The 18,351-nt window shown below is 37.3% G+C and overlaps 1 protein-coding gene across 2 annotated transcripts in view; it reads right to left on the reverse strand.

Moving 5' to 3' along the window:
* Positions 1-3,739: 3,739 nt before the first annotated feature.
* The window catches only part of KIF5B (kinesin family member 5B), a 45,515-nt gene continuing 30,903 nt past the window's right edge, over positions 3,740-18,351 (reverse strand). The window contains exons 17-26 of one of the 2 annotated variants that reach the window (XM_019661629.1): positions 18,113-18,230; positions 16,851-16,912; positions 16,644-16,753; positions 15,758-15,859; positions 14,255-14,315; positions 14,069-14,140; positions 13,161-13,265; positions 12,008-12,224; positions 11,371-11,494; positions 3,740-6,201 (exon numbers count right to left, since the gene is read on the reverse strand). In XM_019661629.1, coding sequence (XP_019517174.1) covers positions 6,186-6,201; positions 11,371-11,494; positions 12,008-12,224; positions 13,161-13,265; positions 14,069-14,140; positions 14,255-14,315; positions 15,758-15,859; positions 16,644-16,753; positions 16,851-16,912; positions 18,113-18,230 — 987 coding nt within the window. In that variant the 3' untranslated portion in view covers positions 3,740-6,185. Of the gene's footprint in view, positions 6,202-11,346; positions 11,495-12,007; positions 12,225-13,160; positions 13,266-14,068; positions 14,141-14,254; positions 14,316-15,757; positions 15,860-16,643; positions 16,754-16,850; positions 16,913-18,112; positions 18,231-18,351 lie in introns of both variants that reach the window. The other variant, XM_019661630.1, reaches the window with a different exon arrangement.

Genomic DNA, 18,351 nt, shown 5'->3' on the forward strand with positions numbered 1-18,351 from the left:
TGGTTCCTTTTGAGGCTGTGAGGGAAGCATCTGTTCCAGGCCTCTCTTCTTGGCTTGTAGATGACCATCTTCTCCCTTTGTCTTTTCACATCATCATCCCTCTGTGTTCAAATCTCTTCTATGAGGTTACCACTCATGTTGGATTAGGGCCACCCTGATGACCTTTAATTTGAGTACCTCTGAAAAGACCCTACCTCCAAGTACGGTCACATTCTGGAGGAGGTACTGGGGCTTCAACATATAAATTTTTGAGGGACACAACTTAACCTATAATAGCAATGAAGGGTGGGTTTAGAGGTGAGATGCAATAAAGTAATAACTGGCACACTCCTTGTTTTCAGTATGGTACCCCCACCCTCAACTGTTCCTGGTGCTTTCCAGTCTAGAGGCCCTCTATTTTACCTTTTCTAAACACACAGATTTATGCTAGGATGTTGGAGAAGCAGCTGCCAAGCTGTGCAACACTGAAGAGGTTATCTGGGGGTTAAACTGCAACTAATCCTATTTTCAGCCCATTTCACGCCAACTTCCAGAGGTACCTGATGTCACAATCCTGAACATTAGGGGATTCTATGGGGGTATAGTGGGTTGCTGGCACTCCCCACTGTTGGCCTAGGAGTCAGGTTTTTCAGGTCTGCTAAGTTTTGCTTTCATTTTTCCAAAATGTTATTGCTGTTGACTCCATTGTTGAGACTTTATGCCTTATAAATTATTAACTTATTTTTGAATAATTTTAGATTTACAAAAAATTTGCAAAGGTATTGCAGGGACTACCCTTATGCTAACATTAACATCTTACTTCACCATTGCATCTTTGTCAAAACTAAGAAATGAACTGTTATGCTACTATTGACAGATTTTGCTAGTTTTTCCACTGATGTCTTTAATGTTCCATGACCCAATTAGGATCGCACATTGCATTTAGCGGTCATGTCTCCTTAAGTCTCCCCTGATTTGACTATTTTTCCTTGTTTTTCCTGAACTTGACATTTTGGAAGAGTATTGGTCAGGCACTTTGTACAATGTCCCTCTAATTGGTTTGTCTGTTTTCCTCGTTAGATTGGGGTTATGGGTTTCTGGGAATAACAGTGGTGAAATGCCCTCATCACATATTTGGGGTACAGGATATCCACATTTATCACTGGTGATGTTAACCTCGAACACTTGGTTAAAGTTCAGTGGTGGCTCTCTTCGGAGAGGCAGGGCTGATGGTAGATAAGGCTGTTCTAGAACTAGATTTGCCGACAGCAAAGGAGATAAAATTCTAGCCCCCTCCAATACAGGCAAGGTGGACACCATTATGATATGCTGCAGGGCTGGAATGGCAGCCAGAGGCTGGACTCACAGTTACGGAATGCCTAACCGAGCACAGCACAGCTAGGGACAACATGGATAGACGGGCAGCCAACACTATTTAGCATTTACATCAGGATTTCAATGATGGAAGACAAAGAAGCGGAGGGCAGTAGCCCTCATTTGCCCAGTTACCTGGGCCAGTTTTCCAACTGGCTCCAAGAGGTTAAGTCCCCAGGAGGAAGTTCTTTGCAACAAAGCAAGTACAGACTTGTAATAATTCCCCTGGTCCTGCCCCAAAGGTAATTATGGCCTTCTACTCAGGAGAAAGGGGGATACCCGGATGTTCTGAGGGATGTCTGTTGAACACAGGGTCTAAGTAGACATTGATACCCAGAGGTCTGAAGCATCACCGTGGGAGGAGCATGGGGGGGTACACTAATAAATGGGGTGCTGGCCTAGTTATGTGTATTTGTTATAAGTGCTCACATTAAAACTGCCCCTGCTCTGTGGACCCATCTGGTGGTCACTTCTGTCTGTGTATAACTAGATTTGGTGTACCTAGTCACTGTAACGACTCCGCACATGCATCTTGAACCTATGGGATACAGGCTGTCTTTGATGCCAAAAAGGAGCCTCTGTGACTGCTATGCACTCCCTTTTCACACTGCCAGCCAAATTACTGGGTTGTCGAAAAAGTCATGACGCATTTTTGCAACGAAAAACATAGAAAAAATGTCATGATTTTTCCAACAACCCAATAGTAAATAACGTGTTTTCAGATTACAAGAGGACCAAAAGCAGTTCATTCACATATAGCAGACAGTACACATGTATACAACTTTGCCCCAGGGCAATGAGAACTCTCCTGCCCTGTTGTAATAGTGTGACGAGATCTGGACACTTGGTCATCCCACGTCTCACTGACGCAGTTCAACTTACTGAGCTGGATGAGCCAGAAGTAGCTAGCACACTGGAGGGCAGGCCCCGGGTATGTTACTAGTGTGGGAGATAGATCTTATTAAAATTCTGTTTCCATTTAAACTTCTCCAGGAAAGGAAAAAATGACTTGGAAGTTCACAGAAAATAGTTAAAATAACCCAATAATAAAAAAACTAAAACAAGGAGAAAAATGAACAACTGGTCTCCATTGGAAGGTAGTAGGAAAGCAACTCATTTTGAAACTTGCAAATAAAGGGAAAAAAATCAAGCATTTGTCTTGTTCTTCCTGTATAAACTATCGTACTATGTAACCAAATAGTAGGTGAAAGCAAGTTTCTCTATTGTAGCTGACAAATGAAGGAATGATAGAATTGGAATATTGCCATTCTGGAACCTTAATTGAAGGATCTTGGAATTCTGTAACATCAATGGTGGCTAACCCAGACAACTAGGTATTATGTGCCACCTGATGGAATACCACCACCTCCAACAAAATGAAACAAAGATCTGAATTTGATTAAAGCTGTGGATCGAAAAACAAGTTTACAGGAAATACCAAAAGGACAGAGTATGTTAAGAGGTATCAAAGGGACGCAATCAGCAAAATATGGGAAACTACAGGACAAATAATCTGTTTTCTTCATAAATTAATTGCAGGGAAATAAGTCAGATAGATTGGGGAGGGGACAGTGGCTCTAGTGTATATATGGATTTAAACTGGATCTTGATTCAAACAAATTACAAAAATTGAGATTTTGTTCAGATTTATTTTTTGGTGAGTTTTTTAAGGAGCATGTATTTACATACTGAAATATTTATGAATAAAAGCATATATCTGGGTTGCTTCAAAATATGGTGGGGAGGCTGGCTGAGTGGCTCAGTTGGTTAAGAACTTGCTCAAGAATGTGAGCTCTGAGCAACAGGGTCTCTGGTTTGATTCCCACATGGACTCTAGCTGAGCCCCAGCTAAAATAATAATAATAATATGGGGTATGTGTACACACAAGTGGGGTTATGAATGAAACAAGATTAGTCATGAGTTGGTAATTGTTGAAATTGAATGATAGCTGCTTGGAATTCGTTACTGTCTGCTTTTATATGATTTAAAATTTCCATAATAAATAATTTGAAAAGATAAAAACCAAAAGCCCAATTGCCAATACAAGTTAGGGCCAGTCTTTCTTTAGTTTTCTCCAGCTAGACCTGAATAACCATTGAGGAAGTACTGAAAAACTTTAACATTTTTTATACAAGTTAATCAGGTTCAGATGAACAGAACCATGTAAACTACATTAAAGTTAAGTAACATGGTGAAGGCTACTAATTGATTTATAGCTCTTAATCCTTCAGCCTACATATTTAATACCTGCTGTCCAAAGAATGCACAATACATTAGGAAACAAAACATACATGAATATGACATTAGTCACTATGTCAAGACAGAAGCCACTGAGTCATATAAAATCACCCTAATCATCAAATAAGTTTTAAGCAAGTCATTACATTTCAAAAAAAACTTCTTTATTTAAACATAAAACACATTTACAGCATGCAGGTTAAAGTAAAACTTAAAATTATATGGCGTCTTCCCAAACCAATTATCTTTGAATGTATCTTCAAGCACTGAAAATAAACCAACATATTCCACAGGTAGACTCAGACTCTTCTATCACCTCATGTCAAATTGAGTTATGCACAGTAGTTTTCTTAAGTTAGGCAAATAATTTAATTGATCACCATGAATAAATATTACTTTTATTTCAGAGTTTCTCTTCTGAACCATTTATCAATACCATTCAGAGGAACGTTAATATATTCAGTCAAAAAAAAAAAAAGACACTGCAAATTAAAATAAGTGCCAATATCCTAGATGATCAGAAATTTTCACTTGTAAGAGTAAAAGCTGTGTTTAATGACCTACCACAGCAAAAAGAGTTCACTGAAAACAAATTTATGAAATTCTTTGTACACTTTGTGAAAGTTTGAAATTATAAATAGAAAAGAACCATTGAGATATTAAAAAAACGTTAACATTGTGTATTCTGAACCACATGCTGGTTACAATTCATTATTACACAGCACCAATACCCGTGATACATCTAAGAATGAAACTACCATATTCAGACAAAAGAGAAAAAAAATTCTGCTTCATTTATGAATATTGCCAAAGAAGTAAGTTTTCATTTGAAAACAAAATATTTCTGTGTGAAAGCAGCCAAATATTTTTCCATTTAGAAAACTATCATAATAGCTGTAGCACTTTTTTAAACGTTGGTTACATTACTTTAATCTTGCTGCACCAAGGTTTCATCTCAATTTTTGGAGTGTTTTGATCAATTCTAAAAACAAGACAATCATTTTAAAGGTTGCAGACTACCACAGCAAAAATTTGACTGTTAAAAAAATAAATAAATAAATTTATCTTTTAAATGAAAATTATATAAAAGTGGAAATTACAATAGTTAAGGAAATAGAAAAATAAGCCAATTATGATCTGAGTCTTCTGACTATGGCTCCAAATTTATTACAAATATCTGTGTATAAAACTTTTTCAAAAAGTTAATTCTGCCAGCCAGATCCTAACACAGAACTTTCCAAGTTTCTCTACCGAGAACCTTAAATCCCCCTTTTCCGCAAATTTCTGCTAACACAGTTGCAGTCACCCTCCCCACACTGATGAAGCAAATATTGAAATTTCTTTCCCCATTGCTTTTATAGCTCCCTAAAAACAAACTGTTGACTTAGTTTAATCATCTGAGGAAGAAGTGGCAAAAACAGGTACACTTAGCACTAATTACAAAATTATGGGCGATAGCCAACAAAATTGAGGATTATTAGTGACTTGCAAACAGTTTAATATTTCTAGGCTAAATAAGAAATCAATTATAGTGTACGACTGAGTGTAGTGGGTTAAAAACACCTCGGGGATTTCAGACCAAAATTTACTTACATTATTTATAAATTCACCACATATTTTTTCCTGTTCTTCCATCTTTTTCAATTTCCATAGGCTATAAATTTAGATCAACCAATACAGTACTAACAATACAAAAGTATGTTTAATCCTATAATATCTTAAGTCATTTCACTATATTAAGAGGACAAATTAATCCAATTCTTATGTTAACTAGCAGGCTCACCAGAATGAAGCAGGATATTTTCATTCCATCAAGCTATGTTGATTATAGAATTGGGAAGAAGAGAAATACAAATCCTTTTCTAAACTCTTTATTAAACCGAGATTTGCTTTTGATAACTGTAAAATACTTCTATTCAAGAAAATTCAGCAACAGGCATTTCATGAGATAATTACATAGCCTTGTTCAGTCTCAAGTGCCTATTTAGGCAGTTTTAAGGTTTCAGTGCACACACAGTAGTTTTCAGAAGCAAATTTCAGAGACTATACAAATAATTTTGACTCTGAAATCATTTCAAGGGATTTTGAAGTACAGTACTGACCTGATACATTTTGTGGGCATGTAGTGTCGTAAGTGGTAAAATTTAAGACATTTAATCTAAACGTTCCATTTTCCCTAAAATAAGGAAGACACTTTAATAAGAAAAACAGTAAGCAGTAGCAGCTAGGTAATTTTAAACTGAGATTAAAAAATAAACACACACACACACACACACACAAAACAAGTACAAAAAGCACAATCCTATATGGTACAGTTAGGTTGGCACAGTAACAACGAAATTAAAGACACGAAAGACAAACTGTGTAATAAATAGGGCCACAGTTGTAAACTGTCATTTTTTCCTCCTAAGACGCCAAAATTGCACTCTAGTTGAGGTGGGAAGCAGTAGAGTTTACAAGAAGAGTGGGTAGGAAACAGCTGTACAGGCCAGGTATAATTTATACATTAAAAAAGTTATAATTCTACAATTCTCAGGGGGTAAAGGTTATAGTCACTAAATGACTCTGCTTGATATTATGTCCTCTTCACACTTCAGTTACTTTCACACCTGAAAATGGCAAAAAGCAGAGAAAACATTTTTATTTGCGTAAAACTTGTGTTTGAGATAAACATGGAAAGAATAAAGAAAATCAAATATACCAATAGTTTACAACTTTGACCACTTTCGCCAGTCAAAAATACGGCAACATTAAATGATTTGATTTCTTTTCCTTTAATGTACTTCCTAAGTAGAGTCATTTCTGAGCAGTACAACGTTCAAAAGGTCAGCCCTTCATTTGATTTTATTCTTCCCCAAGAGAACTCTGAGTAAGCTGATGTATGAATTATATATTTTTTAAAAAGAAGCTGGAAACCAACAGACAGTGTCAGTGACATTCTTAAGCCAAGAACCACTGACTAACAATATTATATACATGTGTTTAAAAGAAAAATGAGAGGAATGAAGAGGGGTGGAGGGATAGGGATACACAAGAGGTACATATGGTAGGAAAGTGACAGTGAAAATAAATTTCAGCAGTTTACCTTGGAGGCATCCCTATGTTAAACTGTCTACTTATCTATGTGTTCAGAAAAACTCAACGTTCAAAGTAAAGTGTTATACAAGCTAGAAGACCAGTCATGTAAAACTTGGTACTAAAGGTATCGGTACTATTATTATTATTTTTTTTTTTTTGAAAATTTTTATTGGGGAATTGGGGGGAATGGGAACAGTGCTGGGGAATTTGGGGAAGGGGAACAGACAAGTAGTTGTCGTTTTGTTCTTCAATCTAGTTGTGGAGGACGTTGCTTCACTGGCCCAAGTTGGCACCATCATTGCGCTCTTCCCAGGTGAGGCAGGGCAGCCCAGCTCCAGGTTGAGCTGTTGTTCAGCATCTTAGCTGCAGAGGGCAGTGTCACTGGCCCTTATACGTGGGATCCGAACCGGGGCCCTCTGGCGTCCCAAGCCAGCTCTTAACCATCGCACCACTCGGCCGGCCCAAGGTATCGGTATTATTAATACATTGCCATCTTACCCCAAAATAAACCCAGTGTTTTGGAAAGTTTTTCTTATTAAAAGAATAATTTAAAATTCCTCTATAAAGTACTTAATTTTTTGGTAATTTATCACTTAAGTAGATCATATACTCCTCAATCATGGTTTAAAAACTGATTAAGAGCTTAAAAAAATAAGAACTGCTTTCCTTTGGACCAGCAATAAGACAAACCTGTAAATGTTTCTAGTTTTATAATTAACTTCAAGTCTTGAAAACCTAGTTTAGCGAGGTTAGCTATCTCCCTCATGTGCTCAACTGCTGTCATTACAATGGGATCAGCATTCTACTTTCAAGCTAAAACCTAGCTATCCTTAACAAAGGCCATGGTCTATCTTCTCTGCAAATCATGAGTTCAAAGTTTACATATGAATTTTAATCTGAGCACAATGTCCAAAAAGAACAAACTTTCACATCTATCTATAATTACGCTTTAAAAATCTCCTTGCCCCACCCACTTTCCACTTGCAGAAAAGGATATGCTCTATACTAGGTAATGACAATCTTAACTTGTGTAATTCTCAAGGATGACTTCCATTTTACTAATAAAGGGGCTCTAAAGTAAATACAACAGGTCCTTGAATAATGTCGTTTTGTTTAATGTTATTTTGTTATAACATTGATGTTTATATCAATTAGCCTATGATAAAATTTGTTTGTTATACATCATTTTGCTTAAAATCACAGAAGCTACTGACGTTTAGTGAGAACTTAATGTACTCCAAAGGGGAAAACAGAGGCCATCCTAATACGCAAGAAAACTAGCTGTTGTATGTCTAATAATGTGACACAATATTAAGCACATATTACTTACCATGTAGTCTTGTTAAAAATGTTTATGCTGAATCTAATAAATGCTTTCAATATATAGGGAATAGAGGAACAAGGCAACTAGACATAAATAATCAAACACATCCAGAAGGTGGCATATGCTCAAGATAACTGGCCTGGTCTCTCTTCAGTAAGTCAATATCATTAAAAATGGGGATTATTCTAGACTAAGAGAGGCTTAAGGGATATAACCAAATGCAAGCAGTGTTCTTGAATTGTACCTTGGTTAGATAAACCAGTGGTAAAAGACTTTAAAAAAATGAAGAAATTTGAATATAGGTTGGATTAGATAATCTAAAAAATATTTTTAGTTGTTCGTTGATAATGTTATTGTGGCTAAGAAGAAAAATGTTATGTTTCAGAGATATAGTAAATAGGTCATGAATGCTTTATTTTTACACTAAAGAATTTTTTAAAAGGAGTCGAAATGAGAAAGAAATTCTTAAAAAAAATAACTTGCTCAACTTCATAAAGTAAAAAGGTCAGGATTCAAAATTAGAACTTCAAAGTCTGTGTTCTTTTCACTTTATCACTGTATTTTAAATCATATATTGTATGGACAAAAAAATAAATTGTAACGTGAATCCTCCAGAACACTGCTTAATTCTCTACTCAAACTGAGAGTCACTGTTATGCAAAATATCAAAGTATTAACAGCTACAAGAAAGTTTAAAATAAACTGACTTTAGTATTTGTCAGAAACAACAATTAACCATTGCATAATTATCCAGTATTTTTTTTCCCTAAGCACCTACAAATCTAGGATTTCCTAAAGTATTAAAATCTGAGTTCCTGCCATATGATGAAATATTAGGCAGCTAATAAATAATCATGTTGTAGAAAAAAATGTGCAAGATATATTACTAGGATGAAGAAGCAGGCTACATGGGCCGGCTGCATGGCGCGTTGGTTAAGAGTTGGCTTGGGACACCAGCTCTGAGCAGCAGGGCCCCGGTTCGGATCCCACATGAGGGCCAGTGACTCTGCGTTCTCTACAGCTAAGATGGTGAACAACAGCTCAACCTGGAGCTAGCGTGCCGTGAGTTGCCGGCGACAGCGTTGGCTGCAGTGGGCTGCCATAAGCTACCGTGTGTGGCCAGCAGCCAGCGTGAGCGGCAGGGAGCTGGGATGAGCTACCATGAGCCACTGGGAGCAGCCATCCAGTGGCAGGTGACTGATTGTGTCGCCTGGGAAGAACGCAAGATCACAATACCAACATGAGCCAGTGAAGCAATGTCTTCTACAACTAGACTGAGGAACAAAAGGATAGCAACTTGTCTGGTCCCCTACCCCAATTCCCCAATAAAAAATCTTAAGAAAAAAAGAAGCAGGCTACAAAGTAGCTTATGTAGAAAAATAGGGGGAGTATGTTATTAGAATATTTATCAACAGTTTAAACTTTTTTTTTTAAGATTTTATTGGGGAATTGGGGGAGGGGAACAGCACTGGGGAATCGGGGGAAGGGGAACAGACACGTCTCTGTCCTTTCGTTCTTCAGTCTAGTTGTGGAGGATGTTGCTTCACTGGTCCATGTTGTTATTGGGATCATTGCGCTCTTCCTGGGTAATGCAGATCAGTCGCTGGCCTCTGAACAGCCGCTCACAGCGGCTCTTGGCAGCTCACACTGGCTGCCGGCCACACATGGTAGCTTATGGCAGCTCACTGTAGCAGGGGCTGCAGCCTATGCTGTCGCAGGCGACTCACGGCAGCCCAACTTCAGGTCAAGCTGTTGTTCACCATCTTAGCTATAGAGGGCAGTGTCACTGGCCCTCATGTGGGATCTGAACCGAGGCCCTGCTGCTCAGAGCTGGTGTCCCAAGCCAGCTCTTAACCAACACGCCACTCGGCCGGCCCCAGTTTAAACCTTTTTAGTTTAAAAGTTATACTACATTCACTCTTCTGTTTCTTCACATAACTCATTCTTTTGCTTTATGAAAAATTTTCCTTCACCACCAAGCTACCATGTTAACTTTACTTACAAATGATTTTAATAAAATCTTGAATTTGCATCAAAAAAAAAAAGTTATACTACATAAAGCTCTAGAAAGATACACACAACATACTAGGTGGTATTAGATGATATTTATCTTCTACTTTTTGATGTTCTTTAATCTCTTATAAGGAAAAGTTATGTTTATATAATTAAAAATAACTATAAGAACTCATAAGTCTGTTCGAAAAATCACTCAGTATAGGTAAATGAAAAAGGATACAGAACTAACTCATAAAAAAGAAAATACAGGTGGGCCAATAAATATATGAGAAAATCCAACTTCATTAATAAATCAATGAGATGCTTATTTTGGCCTATTACATTACAAGCTTAAAAATTAATACTCAATGCTGGCAAAGACACAATAAAATTGACAGTATCTTTGGCTAACATGCAATTTGGTGCAGTCTTTCTGGAGACAGTATATTAATATGTATCAAAAGCCTTAAAAATGTTCACACTTTCTTTTAATTCCACTTTTGGGAATCTTCTGGAAATAATCTAAAAGGTGAAGGGGGTATATAAAAAGATTTCTAGGGCCGGCCAAATGGCTCAGTTGGTTAAGAGCATGAGCTCTGAGCAACAGGGTTGCCGGTTCGATTCCCATATAGGCCAATGATACTGCGCCCGAGCTGAGCTGCCAATAGGTGGCAGGATGGCTCAGCTGGTGAGAGCACGTGCTCCTGACAACAAAACTGCCAAAACTAAGATTGAACATGGCACCTTGAGCCGAGCTGCCGACGGGAGGCCAGGCTGGATTGCTCAGTGGTTAGTGTGCGTTCTTAACAACAAGGTTTCCGGTTTGACTCCCACATGGGATGGTGGGCTACACCCAACTGCAACTAAGATTGAACATGGCACCTTGAGCTGAGCGGTGATGGACGGCCAGATGGTGACTGGACTTGGAGCTGAGCTAGCTAGCTGCACTCTTTCCACAACTAAGATTGAAGGACAACAATTTGGCTGTTCCCCTTCCCCAACTCCCCAATAAATATCTTAAAAAATTTCATATATAGAAATTTCAATTTTCAGAATTCAAGTATGGAAAAATTAACGTACTTAATTATAATTCCAGTAAAAGGGAATAGTTATAAACTAGAGAGAATACCAAGATCTTTGAAAAATGATCCAATCTTAGGTTAAAAACATTAAAAACACACATTTGAATACATAATATTATCTGAAGTATGAAAAAAAAATTGTGCCAAGTTACTTTTAAATTATATACATAAAAAATATGACATTAATATGAGAATCTAAAAAAGTGTTTAACGACCAATGGTTGAACATTTCCATATATAGCTATGATTCAAAAGCAAGCTATAAAACTACAAACCTGTGGGTAATGTGTAATGCTTACACTTGTTTTCCTCCACCTCGTACTGCCACTGGCTGGCTGTTCTGAATAAATGTGCCTCCTCCACGAATTGCACTTGGATGAGTTGGAGAAGCTGCTGGATGTTGCCCAGGACGAATAGGTTTAGCTAATACAAAAACCAAAAACTGGCTTTAGAATAAATCTTAACACGACTGTAACGACTTTTTAGGTCTCTTCTCTTTGTTTACAACGAATTCCCAAGTGTTTTTTCTCTGCCTTTTTGTTTCTTAGTGAATTCCTCAGCTCTTCCTTTCCTCCAGGACCTATACAATTTAGCCTCTTAAACACCTTACTCCTATCCTACATCAATGAGTACAATGAAGCATGAAATACTCCTGATGGCTTATTTTCTTGATATTCTCTCTTTCCTTTAATAACATTGCTTGATGTAATTTATTTCCTATCCATGACAATTCTTGCTTGCTTGTCTAGTTCTTTTTTATCTTTTCCTGTTAATGTGGTTATGCCTCAACTTCTTTGTTTCTTTGGAGAGTTAGAAAATAAACACACACCAAATATCACCATTACGACACATAATTAATTAATCAGATTACGTTTTCAAGTAAATGAAAACATTCAAACCAAGTAAAGTTTAAAGGTTTTAATGTGTTCTACTAACCAATTTGCGCAGAATGTCCTCGTCTGGCCATATTCTTTGACCTGACTGCTTCCTTTATACGATCTACTTCTTGCTGATACCGTTTGCGATCACGTGATGCATTTTCTTTGGCTTCTTTCAGTGCTGACTCCAGAGCTTTCACTCTCTCAGCTGTAGCTCTAAGTCGCTTTTCCAACTTAGGAAGTTCACAGCGAAGATCTGCATTATCACGTACCAACTCAAGGTACATAAAGAAAGTTAGTATTCTAGTTTTAACAAGATGGTTTGAGAAAGTATGAACATTTCATAATTTCTCTTTAGAAAGAAAGTAAAACTACATTGTATATTAAGGTTTTCCAACTACCTAACTTAATTTAGGCAGCAACAAGGAAGGAATACATATATCCATACATATAATACATATATATTTCTCACAAAGATATAATTTCATTTAATGTTTTTGGGGGAGGGGGTGGAAGTTCTTCTTTCCCCTTATCAGGCAATGAAAATAAGTTAGAACATAGTGTTAGGTCTCTTTAGTAAGATACTAATCTGCTAGAAATGACTATCCTTTTAAACACACCAAGACTCACAAGTACACATAAATTTAGCAAGCCCCTTAATAGGTGTTGAAAGCAAAAAAGGCTAAAATTTATTTAACTTTACTCTAGTGCAAACATCTAGTATAAAAATTAGGTTTACAAATAACAAAGATATACAATTTAGTGTGCTAAGAAATATTTTTCTAAGTAATTAAATCACTTATCAAGCCATAAGAAAAAATAAGACATAGTAGGCAGCACTTGATAAAAAATATGAACTGTCTCACGATGGCTATTTCACACTTGGGGCATTAAACATAAAAGGACCAAAAAATTGTATTTTAGCTGCAAAGACTTGTCTACCAGAGATTTTTTAATTGCCATGAACAAATTAAGAAAACTGACAGACTTGTTATTTCAGAAAGTTAAGTACAAATATAGGTTTTCATTGGCTTCTTTTGATAAAAGGGCTGTTAAAAATATTAACTTCCCTAAAAATTGCTACTGGTTTTTTTCTATAAGTGCTTGATAAAATAATGGAACGGCCCGGGGTGTGAAAATTTAAATACCTGCCACTCCTCAAATTTTTGTTGTTACAATGTTGCAGATACCACAAGTATATTCTTTATTACCTGCTTATGCACTTTAGTGAGTTGTTCAAGATTATTTTCAAGAAAGGAGATTTTTTGCTTTTGAGCAGCACTGCCTCCAGTGTCATCAGAGTCGATCTCTGCACTCTAAGAAAAAAAGGTCAATGAATACAATTAAAAAATTTTAAGGGCTGCTCGAGTGGCTCAGTTGGTTTAGAGTTGGCTTAACAGCGCAAGCTCTGAGCAACAGGGCCGCTGGTTCGATTCCCACATGGGCCAGTGACGCTGCACCCCGAGCTGAGCTGTCGCTGAGTTGCCAACAGGTGGCAGGAAGGCTCAGCTGGTGTAACAAGATTGCCTGTTCGATGGTGGGCTGTGCCCACCTGCAACTAAGACTAAACTTGGCACCTTGAGCTGAGCTGCCACCTGGATCACTCAATGGATAAAGCGTGCGCTATTAACAAGGCTGCTGGTTCGACTCCTGCATGGGATGGTGGCTACGCCCACCCACAACTAAGATTGAACACAGTGCCTTGAGCTTAGAGGCCACGAGCTGCTGACGGGAAGCCAGATGGTGACTGGCACCCTCTACAACGAAGATTGAAGAACAACAACTTGGCTGGTCCCCTTCCCCAATTCCCCAGCAAAAATCTTTTAAAAAATAAATGAATTTTAAGATAAAAAAAACCCTAAGCTGAACCAAACAAAAATTGTTATGACAGGGCCAGCCAAGCGGCTCAATTGGTTAAGAGCTCGCTCAAGAGTGCGAGCTCTGAGCAACAGAGGTTCGATAACCAGCCTGAGCTGAGCTGCCAACAGGTGGCAGAATGGCTCAGCTAAAAAAAAAAAATGTTATGACAATATAAAACTATTTCACTTATGAATATAAAGCATTACACACAGTAGTCACCCTTTATACAAATACCCACACCTCAGTATAGCTTTATTACCTTTTTAACTCTGGTGGCCAGATCCTGAACAAAGAGCTTCCGGAGGTTATGTAGAGTCTGAAGTTCTTTTGCCTTTGAATTAAGAACAGCAGTGTTTTTGGAGTTCAGACTTCAAATTTAGTATAACCAAGAGGGGGAAAACCCATTAAATATTCCCAATCCTATTTATCTTTAAGTTTTTCTTACCACTGTCTCTTCTAAACCCTTCAAGTCTTGTCTTGCTTGTTCTCGTCTATCTTGCATAACCCTAGACAAAGCAAGGATATACATAATACATTTTCAACTTTGATTCCATAAAATTCTAGTTTTATTTAGCACAAGTTGAATCAAGTATCTTTTTATCTGAAAGAATCAATTCTTAAATTCAAATAAATGAAAGATGCTTATTTTTCAAGTTTATTCATGTTGTGTCTTGCAAAGAAATTCTTGTAATACCTTATAATCTCCTAAATCTATAGTTTATTAAGAAAAGAACTCTCCTCATATAGCAACAGAAGAGTTAAAATGTGGCAGAATTCAAAGATTAAGGAGTGGGTCTTATTTATATTTTAGAATATGTCACATACAGCATAATGCTATTTATCTAAAATAATTCTGATTAACTGGGAATTAAAGAGTACAAATTATCAAAGACTAAACTATTTTACATATTTTACTTAAAATTATTCTAAATAAATTATGGCTGAGATTCAACAGACTATAAAATCAACTCTGAGCTGGTCCTGATGGTGTTACCATTCTAACAATAGCAATTCATTTACAAATTATCTCTCATAAATTCAAGATATGTGGAAAATAATCCTGAGCTTTCTATCTGCTCAGATTCTAGAAAACTGAGTATTGACTGACAATGCTCTTAGTAAATTAGAAAAACTAAATGGTGAAAAACCTGTGTTCAAAAGGCCAGACTAATGTAACACTGCCCTTTTATAGAAGATCAATTTTGACAAAAATTCAGTTTTGGGGGCAGACCCTGAAACCGTGTAAATTACTTAATGCCATGTTTTAGTTTTATTTTCATGACAATTCTTAAAGTAAAATGATGGCAAAGAAACAGCAAGCAAGTTGATAAACAGAAATGTGAATCTTGACCATCACTGAAATATCAGACTTGCTTTCACTAAAGTGCAAGAATATATTGCAAGGGCCGGCCTAGTGGCGCATTGGTTAGAAGTTGGCTTGGAATGCCAGCTCTGAGCAGCAGGGCCCTGGTTCGGATGCCACATGAGGGCCAGTGACGCTGCACTCTCTATAGCTAAGATGGTGAACAACAGCTTGACCTGGAACTGGGCTGCCATGAGTTGCCGGCGGTGGCGTAGGCTGCAGTGGGGCTGGCTGGCTAGCGACTGCCTCACCCGGGAAGAGCACAATGATAATACCAACATGGGCCAGTGAAGCAACGTCCTCCATAACTGGACTGAAGAACAAAAGGACAGCAACTTGTCTGTTCCCCTTCCCCGATTCCCCAACGTTGTTCCCTTCCCTCAATTCCCCAATAAAATCTTTAAAAAGAAAAAAAAAAGAATATATTGCAAGTTTCAAGGTATAAATCAAACCAATGCAGAGGGTTTAAGAAAAAAGCTCTTTATCCTATACGAAGTGAAAAATGTACCCACTAAATATATCCAATAGAAATGCCTGCAATACTCTAGTTTTTAACTTTAAACTTGAATTAAAACATTTACTCACGTAAGTTCATGTAGTTTTTTGCTCTTTTCCTGATCTGTAGCTTTCAACTTCTCATGCTCTACTCTCAAACGTTCTTGCTCTAACATCATTTTCTGGTTTTGGCTGACAAAAGAAAAATAACACAGTATCAACACCACTGTTTTCTGAATGTTGTCATTAAAAATTTTCAAACTCTTAAATTCTATAATCTCACCACTGTAACAACCAAGGCCTCCTGTGATCCTGTCCGCCACGGGGTAGAAAGAGGACCTGCCTACTTTCAGCTATATAATATTTTTTGTATTTTGGTTTGAAATCATGATTTTATTCTTCCATATCTTCATCTGCCTGAACCCTTGTCCCTGAATCCATTAAGTATTAATAATAAGATCCATGTCCCAAACTTTGTCATCATTTTTTTTTTTTTATGCTCCTCTGGTCCCTACTCAAATCATGATTTAGTTGTTATGCTATATGCATAGTTATGGAAGCAGAAAAAATGTCTTCTAGATAAACAAAGAAGACAACTTCTATTAAAATAAAAAACTTAAAAAACCCATAATGTCCAATAAAGTTTTTTATTTCTCAGTTAAGAATAGTTTTTAAAAGGAAGTTAAGGAAATAATTTGAGACTGTGGTTTCTATTTGTAACAATGGTTGAAGTTGGGGTATTTTTCCTTTTTACTGAATAGCTACATCAAAAGACCTAAAAATTATTTTCACCTGGGACTCAGAATTTAAGCTTATAAATGAAAAAATTATTTTTCAAGTAAAAAATTCTAATTTCAATGAAAAATGCAGGTATGTAATAAGAACATACTGTTCACCAGTAACCAATTATTTCCTCTTGTCTAAACAATCAATCTGAGTTAGTTTTTAATATTTAGAGGAAAGAAAGTATACTTACTCTTGAAGATCAGTAATAAGTTTTTCTTTTGCTTCAACTTCATCTCTCAAGCTACTAATTTGTTTTTGATGAGTTTCTCTGTGGCTTTGGATCTGTTGTTCAACAGCTTGCTAAAATTATTGGGGGGGGAAAGGATAGTAAGTCAGACTAATAAAATTTAATAATGATAAATTAAAGCTATTAGAATCAATGTTACATCAAACTTGCCTTAACTTCATTTGCAGTCTGAACCTTATTTAAGTGCTCCTTTTCCATTTCATGGACTTTTTCTGTTTGGGTAGAAAGAGAAAACAAGAGCAGATATAAGCCTTAAAGTTCTTCATATAAACAAAGGAGCAAATGGGTTTTATAAGGGTATATTCCTTAGCACTACTTGACTTTAAACTATCCAAATGCCACACAGTAAATTTTGCTCTCCAAGCTCAATGACATGTTGACTATACATTTAGCTGTATCCTGTGTTGATAATTATGGTTTTTGGTTTTTTTTTAGCTGAGCCATCCTGCCACCTGTTGGCAGCTCAGTGGCTGCTCAGCTTGGGCTGGGACTTGAACCGCTGTTGCTCAGAGCTCAAACTCTTGAGCGAGCTCTTAACTAACTGAGCCACTCAGCCGGCCCTGGTTTCTTTTCTTTTCTTTTTTTTTAAGATTTTTATTGGGGAATTGGGGAGATGGGAACAGCGCTGGGGAATTGGGGGAAGGGGAACAGACAAGTTGCTGTCCTTTTGTTCTTCAGTCTAGTTGTGGAGGATGTCGCTTCACTGGCCCAAGTTGGCACCAACATTGCGCTCTTCCCGGCTGAGGCAGATCAGTCGCTGGCTTCTGGACGGCCGCTCACAGCGGCTGCTGGCCGGTCACGCTGGCTGCTGGCTACACACGGTAGCCCATGGCAACCCACTACAGCAGGGGCTGCAGCCTACGCCGTCGCCGGCGACTCACGGCAGCCCAGCTCCAAGTTGAGCTGTTGTTCAGCATCTTAGCTGTGGAGGGCAGTGTCACTGGCCCTCATATGTGGGATCCGAACCGGGGCCCTCTGGCGTCCCAAGCCAGCTCTTAACCAATGCGCCACTCGGCCGGCCCTCTTTTATTTTCTTTACCTAATCCCAGAACAGATGGGTTAGTGCATGCTAACAAAACAAGAAAGCTTTGTAAACTTCCTATGTCAATATTTACACGTGTGTATGTATGTATGTGTGTATACACACACATTCTTCATATATGTGTGTATATGTATAACTTCATATGTATGTATAACCTTCATAGCTTAGTGGGAAAATTCCCAGATTGGCTACTTCCATATTCAAACACAATTTCAAAAAGTTTCAAAGCCACATTAAAACATTATTTACTATTCTAAGTTATCAGTAGTCCTCCTATCTCTATCCATGTTAATATGTTTACTACAACTACACTAAAGTAAGGACATATTAATATAGATATATAACTCAAATAACTGGAAGAAGTTAATACCTTGTGCTCGAAGCTGGACTAGTTCTTCACTGAGGGAATCAACAGATTCCTCCAGCTGTCTTTTCTTTTGTTCCACATTTTGAAGGTATTCAGTCAATGACTTGATTTTGGCTTCATGCTTTTGGGAAAAAATACTGATGTGAAATGAAAAAAATCTCATGCACACATTTTACTGTTAAGAATATATGATAATAAGCAAGTTTTATCAGTGTATATAAACATATAATATGCTTAAACAA

Source organism: Hipposideros armiger, unplaced genomic scaffold, assembly GCF_001890085.2.
Source record: "Hipposideros armiger isolate ML-2016 unplaced genomic scaffold, ASM189008v1 scaffold_356, whole genome shotgun sequence".
Lineage (NCBI taxonomy): Eukaryota > Metazoa > Chordata > Mammalia > Chiroptera > Hipposideridae > Hipposideros > Hipposideros armiger.